General features: G+C 41.9%; 1 protein-coding gene across 1 annotated transcript in view; it reads left to right on the forward strand.

The window, feature by feature from the left end:
- Positions 1 to 7500, forward strand: part of ypel2a (yippee-like 2a) — a 25603-nt gene that overhangs the window by 16844 nt on the left and 1259 nt on the right. The window contains exon 5 of the mRNA XM_062535945.1: positions 6132 to 7500. This exon is cut by the window's right edge and continues 1259 nt beyond it. Within this exon, the coding sequence (XP_062391929.1) occupies positions 6132 to 6221 (90 nt within the window). The 3' untranslated portion in view covers positions 6222 to 7500. The remainder of the gene's footprint in view (positions 1 to 6131) is intronic.

The following is a 7500-nucleotide window of genomic DNA, read 5'->3' on the forward strand; positions in this document are numbered from 1 at the left end:
AACCTCGCTAACTTTAAGACATTTGGCACAGAGATAAAGTTACTCACGTAGGCTACTGGCTGTATGGTATCGATCACATTCTTCACATCGTTCTCCATGCACTTATTCCATTAAGTCCAACAGGCTTTTAAAAAACACTGTAGGCCTACAGGGTAAACCGGGTGGAAGAGCTAGCTAGCCATAGTCCCAGGCAGGCACACAACGATTTCATGCTAACTAATCTGACGAATAGTGTTGGATTAATCCATAATCGATTAGAGTGGCACCTGAAATGCATTCATGTTTTTAAAGCTTTATTTGTTATGAAAATATGATGATGAGGACTCCAATGAATTCTTTCTCAAACGTTGAGACTGCATCTTAAACAGCACAATGTTCCCGGGGGAGAATTGTTTTATATTAACACGTAGTCCAAGTTATAGCCTCTTACAGTGCTGTTCACTCAGCCTATCCCACAATTCCCAGTCCCAATTTAAAACAAAATAAACCAAAATCCATCATAATTCTGAACCGAGGACTTTTAATGGCATACGATGCAATAAAAACAGCCAGTTTTGAATGTTGAAACAGTGTGTTAGGCTAGCGCCTGCTCTGCTTATGTTTTGATCTGAGTAATCGTTTATTATAGGAAAAGACACCGTAGACAAGAAAGTATTAGACCTAACCGCATTTAAATACTTAGCTGACACATATTCATGTTAACGAACCGTATTCGTCGCAGTTCAGCAAGCAGTTAATGGTAAGTGTAATTACATACGTGTAGTAGCCTATAATGTCATTGCCTTATCAGAGACGTTCGCCCTCTCAGCTTGCAGATAGGCTGTAGACGCAGATGGAGAGAGTACAGCGGAGCCACGCCTGGATGTCACGATAATTCTACATTTTTTTTCCCCCTTTACACTTTGTTGCTGGGAGGTTAGGGGAACGTTAATGCAACCAAATATAGTAAAGTTCCCTAAAGGGTAGGAGAACGTTCTGCTAACCAAAATAAACAACCAGAAAAAAACGTAGTATTTTCGTCAAGAAAACTTTCCTGGGGAACCTTGTGGCAACTTTCGCAACTTTCAGGCAACGTTTTCCTAACCAGGAAAAAAACGTTCTAAAAACGTTCTCCTAACCAGAAATTGTTAGCTGGGTAGGCTATTATTGTCAAGGCGAAGACGAAAGAGATGGACAAGATGGACATTTAGGCTACATTTATGTTAGGAATACTTAGAAATGTGTAGGCCTATAGGCTATTTTAAAACGGAGGCATGTTCATTTTAACCGGCGACGCTGGGTAGCTTACCCAGCACTTTATCACAGATTTTGTCCCCACCACTTTTGACAACTGAAAATAAAACGTATTTAACAGAAATATCTTTAATAGGCCTACATGCCTATCATGTCACTTTACTTATAACCGTAGGCTACATGATTGGAGAAGATCGCGCATTTTGTAACATTATAACAATGGATGGTCAGATATGCGATAGGGCAGTGAGGGTGATTCATTGTAACCATCGACTAGTAGGTCTAGCTCCGCAAAAGAAGTTTCTAGCAACTTAGAATATATGGATCTCGTTATGCATGTTCATGTTGATTCAGAGATAGACATAGACTACCGTGGGCTACTGTGCGTCAATATAACAGCATTTTATCATGTGGTGAATTAATGACTAACGTCAGTTTAACATGTCAGAACTTTTGATCGGCGTTTCAAGTGCATGCCGCGAATAGGCTAAATGAACTCGACTGACTGAATCCTTTATATTTCTTGGCTAAGTGCGAAAAAATTGACACTCGAACTGTGGCGTAAATGGTTGAGGCATCTTAATCATACGTCAGCGACCGGGGTTCAAAACTTACTCTACGAACCTCCGGAACCCATTAAGACAAGAGGCATTATTTTATTAAAAAGTTTTGCGATTTTTTTATGATTGCGATGTCTGCTGAAAAGTTAATATGTGAATTCGTGGTTCAGCGCACACACACACACACACACACACACACACACACACACACACACACACACACACACACACACACACACACACACACATTTTTACATTTACATAATAGGGCTCGGGCACACGCCTTGCATTCTAGGAATATCGCCGCCATTTGGTAGCGCACTGAACGTAATATCCATTCATTCAGATGCACAAGACAAGAAGCAGAAATAGTAGCGATTTATTCTTTTCCTCTTGCGATCGTGGGTTGCACTGTTACACCCCACTACACAGCAACATACTACCAAGAAGGCAAAAACTAAGTAACAGGAACACACTAAAAGGCGGGAGTAAATCCATAGTAATCCATAGTAAACTAAGGAGTGAAGCTGCCAATGTGGCTGTGCCCGCGAAGTTTTGATGTCATGATCCCGAGCCCTAGTGTCAGGAAGTGTCTGTCGAGAGAGAGGGGGGAGGGAGGCAATCGTCCAATGCCGCATACAGGTAGGCTATAATGTCTAGTGAACTGGTTAGACAAGTGTGGGGGAGGGGGAATGATCGCACAAGACAATTGCTCTTCATGAAATGGGTAGTCTCACAGACGTTTGTCGATGTTTAAACGTAGCCTACTACATCACTTGCGAAATCGGACGTGGCACATAGAATTATTAGGCTACTGGATTTAATATAGCATAGACTTTGTTCATCCTATATTAGCCTATATTAAAATGTAATGTGCTGCGGGGAAGCATTGGGGAAGTCAGTTTAAGTTGTCCTGTAACAATTTGCCTCTTATTATAAGAGTATGCAGCCACTACGCACATAATAGTCTGGTTACGGGCGGATGCGAGCAACCCCATGCAAAAGAAGGCCTTAAGTTAACGGACTGAAGGCCTGTTTACATGTCAAACATGCATTAAATCTAAGAAACGAAAAACACAAATATCATGTATTGTGTCGTAAACAGTTAATGACTTCGTGGCCACTATGCGCAACTGCATCGCGCAGTGAGCTGAAGGATAGGAGGACCGACACTTATTAACACAAAGCTTTGTAAAGCACTAACAACCACCCCTCAAAGTTCATTGTCCATAAGTCCAAACAATAAGTATAAAAATCCGACAATCCAAAACGATAACGAGATCTCCCAGAAACGAAAAACAAGTTTGTTGAGTAGCTAGTCCTTCCAACAATCTCAGCTTTTGCGTTTGTTAGATAAAAGGCATTCTGTCCTGCTGTATTCCAATGAGAAAAAATCATCCACAAGGTAGGCTAAGGGTCACGGTAATGCAGCATGCAGGAATCTATATACGCACAAAACGAATGAATGGATTATATCGGCCAAAACGAATGAATGGGTTGGGAGAGTCGTCTGGCTGTGTCAGCAGACTGCAGTCGGTCTCGAGGGGTTAAATAGCGCACGTACTTGAATTTTACTCTGAAGAAGACCACACGGTCGAAACGTCATTCCTTTGTGATAAAGAAAATAAAATCAAATCAAAAAAGAAGGATTTCAAGTGTGCGAACCTTTTTCCATTTTTTATGATTTAGCCTACTCTTGTTCTGCACCTTGACCGGGGATGTGCACAAACTTTTTTACTACACTTGAATTTTAAACCAACTCTTCTCTAGCCTATATCCTATAGCCATACTTTAATAATCAGATGTTATGCTCATTTTTGTAGGCTACACCTCACCGGCAAGCACGCACGCAAATGCTGCTTTTGCACATCTACAATATTGGCCAGGCTATATAGAATAGGCTTTTAGGACTGTATTTTGCCTTCGTGCAACTTTAGTTGTGCTCAATCTAAATTGTCCAATCCAAATATTGTCAGTAAGGATAGGTCATATTACCAAATGGCGAACCTCGAAAATTATTTAGGATATAGAGCCGTGTCCATCACGCATGCAGTTATTTGTTAGGCTATTGTTTTATTTGAGTGTTTTTGTCTACCATGGCAAACATAGTTGAAACGTTCGCTCTAAACTTATGTATTTCCAATCGGCTTTCACAATCAGCTACAGCTGCGCGGCGCGGCGCAGATGATCGCCATGAAAACTTCCAATGTCTTTACAGAACTGCTTTCACTTCCCCGAGTCGCGAACGCAACATGCACAACAACCGATATTTAGCAAACACATGTATTTCCAGCTCTCAAAACCGATGAGGTCCAGATCTCAGTGTCCTCATATAGCTGCCTACAGCCATGCATAGTAAGCCTAATGATAGCCTAATAGTTATGACATTAATATCCTATTAATGACCTCATGTCGGAATGGCACGTTGTTTGAAAAAAAAAAAAGTTAAATAGGCCTAGGCCTACCGCCGAGTGGGGATATGTCGGAATGAACAGCGGATACCAGCTGGGTTGTAAAACATTAAAGGCTATTCGTTGATCTTATCGATGCAGTCCTTGCGGCCACTTCTCCCCATCGTAGGAAACTTTCTGCTTAGTGTTGACAGCACAAAGGCCTTCACGTTGTGTGGCAGTGCTTGCTTCGATCCATCCCAGTTGGTGGTTTTGCACCTGTCCCTGAGTTATAGTCTATATGAGTAAGCGCTTATGCTCTAACCGCATAATAAAAGAAGCACCTGCAGCAGTGCTTATGGCAAGGCTATTAACACCTGTCACTGAGCTATGGACAACCAGTTATGCTCGAAAATTATCATAATAACAGACACACCTAATTGTATGGCTCTACGTTTAAACACATCAAATTAGCAAGCATTTCCGCAGCAACGTTTGCTTTCTTTTTCTGTCGGTCCGCGGTTGCTTGGTCAATTGCGCAGCAAATTGACCATTACATTACTTATATAGCCTATTTCTTATAACGAAACGCGAAGAAAAAATATGAGGACTGACCATCTCGTTTCTCCGCGTTTCCCCCAATACCATGGCGACAAAGAGAAATAAATATGATTTGACATTTAAGCTGATTGCTGACAAATTTGCCACACAATTCGGGAGAAGCAGCGGACAGGAGCGCCACCACAAGCAAGCACTTCTAGCCCAAATTAACATGGCAACGTTGCCTATGACTAAAGTGTCTAAGTAGGCTAGTCCTACTAATATTACATTTGATTGGTAGCATGTTTGTAGTGCGCCAGTTTACCCATCCCCTACATCAAAACAGCTTAGAATCAATCAAAGAATCAGCTGTGTCGGCGTTAGGCTGTAGGCGATTTTCTATAACCATTTTCATTCATTTCAACAATGGTTCATTGAAACGTCGTTTGAATAATTTCGCCAGTCATCACCTTCATTGTTATGATTAAATGAGATTAAGGAGTCGACTATTGACGGATATGCGGTCTTCATCATTTTGAAATGCGGGATGAAACTTTCTGCCACCTGGTGGTTGTTTGGGTACATTGCCTTAGCCTCGAAAAAAATCGGCTTGACGGCCTGCGGGATCTCTTCGGGAGTCCCGCGGGAGAAGGTGCATTCTCAACCCGTACCCACTGTATATATCCATATGTGCTCACATGAGCAGGCGTTTGAGAGCAGTCATGGTATATAATGTGTATAATGTATATATCCATATGTCCCTATAGGAGCATGCGTTTGAGAGCAGTCATGGTATATAATGTGTACTGTATAATGTATATATCCATATGTCCCTGTAGGAGCATGCGTTTGAGAGCAGTCATGGTATATAATGTGTATAATGTATATATCCATATGTCCCTATAGGAGCAGGCGTTTGAGAGCAGTCATGGTATATAATGTGTATAATGTATATATCCATATGTCCCTGTAGGAGCATGCGTTTGAGAGCAGTCATGGTATATAATGTGTATAATGTATATATCCATATGTCCCTATAGGAGCAGGCGTTTGAGAGCAGTCATGGTATATGATGTGTATATCCATATGTCCCTATAGGAGCAGGCGTTTGAGAGCAGTCATGGTATATAATGTGTATAATGTGTATAATGTGTATCCATATGTCCCTGTAGGAGCATGCGTTTGAGAGCAGTCAGAAGTATAAGGAGGGGAAGTTCATCATGGTGTATAATGTGTATAATGTATATATCCATATGTCCCTATAGGAGCATGCGTTTGAGAGCAGTCATGGTATATAATGTGTATAATGTATATAATGTGTATATCCATATGTCCCCTTAGGAGCATGCGTTTGAGAGCAGTCATGGTATATAATGTGTATAATGTGTATATCCATATGTCCCTGTAGGAGCATGCGTTTGAGAGCAGTCAGAAGTATAAGGAGGGGAAGTTCATCATTGAGCTGGCCCACATGATCAAGGACAACGGCTGGGAATGACCGCTGCGCACGCCAACCCGCCAACCAACAGGACACAACGCAACTCAACTCTCTCTCTCTCACACACACACACACACACACAGGCTGGACACAACTCAACCCATCTCAACTCAACGGGCTGGATCATTTTCTGCAGTGTTGCAATGTGTGAACTATGGACAGCCACACACACACACACACACACACACACAGACACACACACACTCACACACTCACATGCGTGTGTACATGGAGAGACAGGCTGTTTCTCCCTGTTGTTTGTTATCTTCAAGGACATAGAGCAGTCATAGTGACTTCTTGATTATTTTAATGGAGAGAACCAATCATGTCATCAATCTCTTTAGTGTGTCTGTGTAGTCACGCCGACACAGTTGAATGAGTTTAGATGAGTGTACGTTCGCACGTACATACAGTATGTATCTATCTACGTATGTTGTATGTTATACGTATGCGATGTCTGAGCAGGTTTGGGCCAGATGCAGAGCTTGTCTTTCCCAGTGGAGCTGGGATAGTATCTGACTCTGACCCAGATGTGAGCCGGATGTGAGCCAAATATGAGTCTGATGTGAGCCAGGTATGAGCCGGATGTGAGCCGGATGTGAGCCGGATGTGAGCTGAATTATCCCTCTGCTGGGCTGGCCTCTAGTAGATGCCCTCACCCCCAGGCAGAGCTGGACTCTGCTTAAGGGTTCTTCCTGGTTTCAGACCTTTGGCTGTGTAAACCAATGTGTACTGATACAATGACAATGAAATGAAATCGAATTGGATTGAATTTAATTGAATTGAAATTAACTGAACTTAATAGAATTGAATATAACTGATCTGAGTTGAGTAAAAATGAACTGAACTGAATTTAATAGAACTCAGTTGAGTTGAACTGAACTGAATAGAACTGAACTGAGTTGAACTGAACTGAATAGAACTGAACTGAGTTGAACTGAACTGAATAGAACTCGGTTGAGTTGAACTGAACTGAATAGAACTCGGTTGAGTTGAACTGAACTGAATAGAACTCGGTTGAGTTGAACTGAACGGAATAGAACTCGGTTGAGTTGGTGCCACATCCGTGCCAGAGTCAGCAGAGCGATGTATGACATCATCACCTCATCATCGGCCCTCTAACGACCAATCAGACTTTAGCAGTGATGACGAGAGAGAGAATCATACTGTGCATAGTGTTTACTGTTGATTTCATGCTGTGTTGTTGCACAAGTGTTAAGTTATGTGTGTGTGTGTGTATTTATGCCGTTCTTTTGATCTGGTGTGCAAGTGGAGCAGT

Source organism: Sardina pilchardus, chromosome 5 (assembly GCF_963854185.1).
Source record: "Sardina pilchardus chromosome 5, fSarPil1.1, whole genome shotgun sequence".
In the NCBI taxonomy this organism is placed as follows: Eukaryota; Metazoa; Chordata; class Actinopteri; order Clupeiformes; family Clupeidae; genus Sardina; species Sardina pilchardus.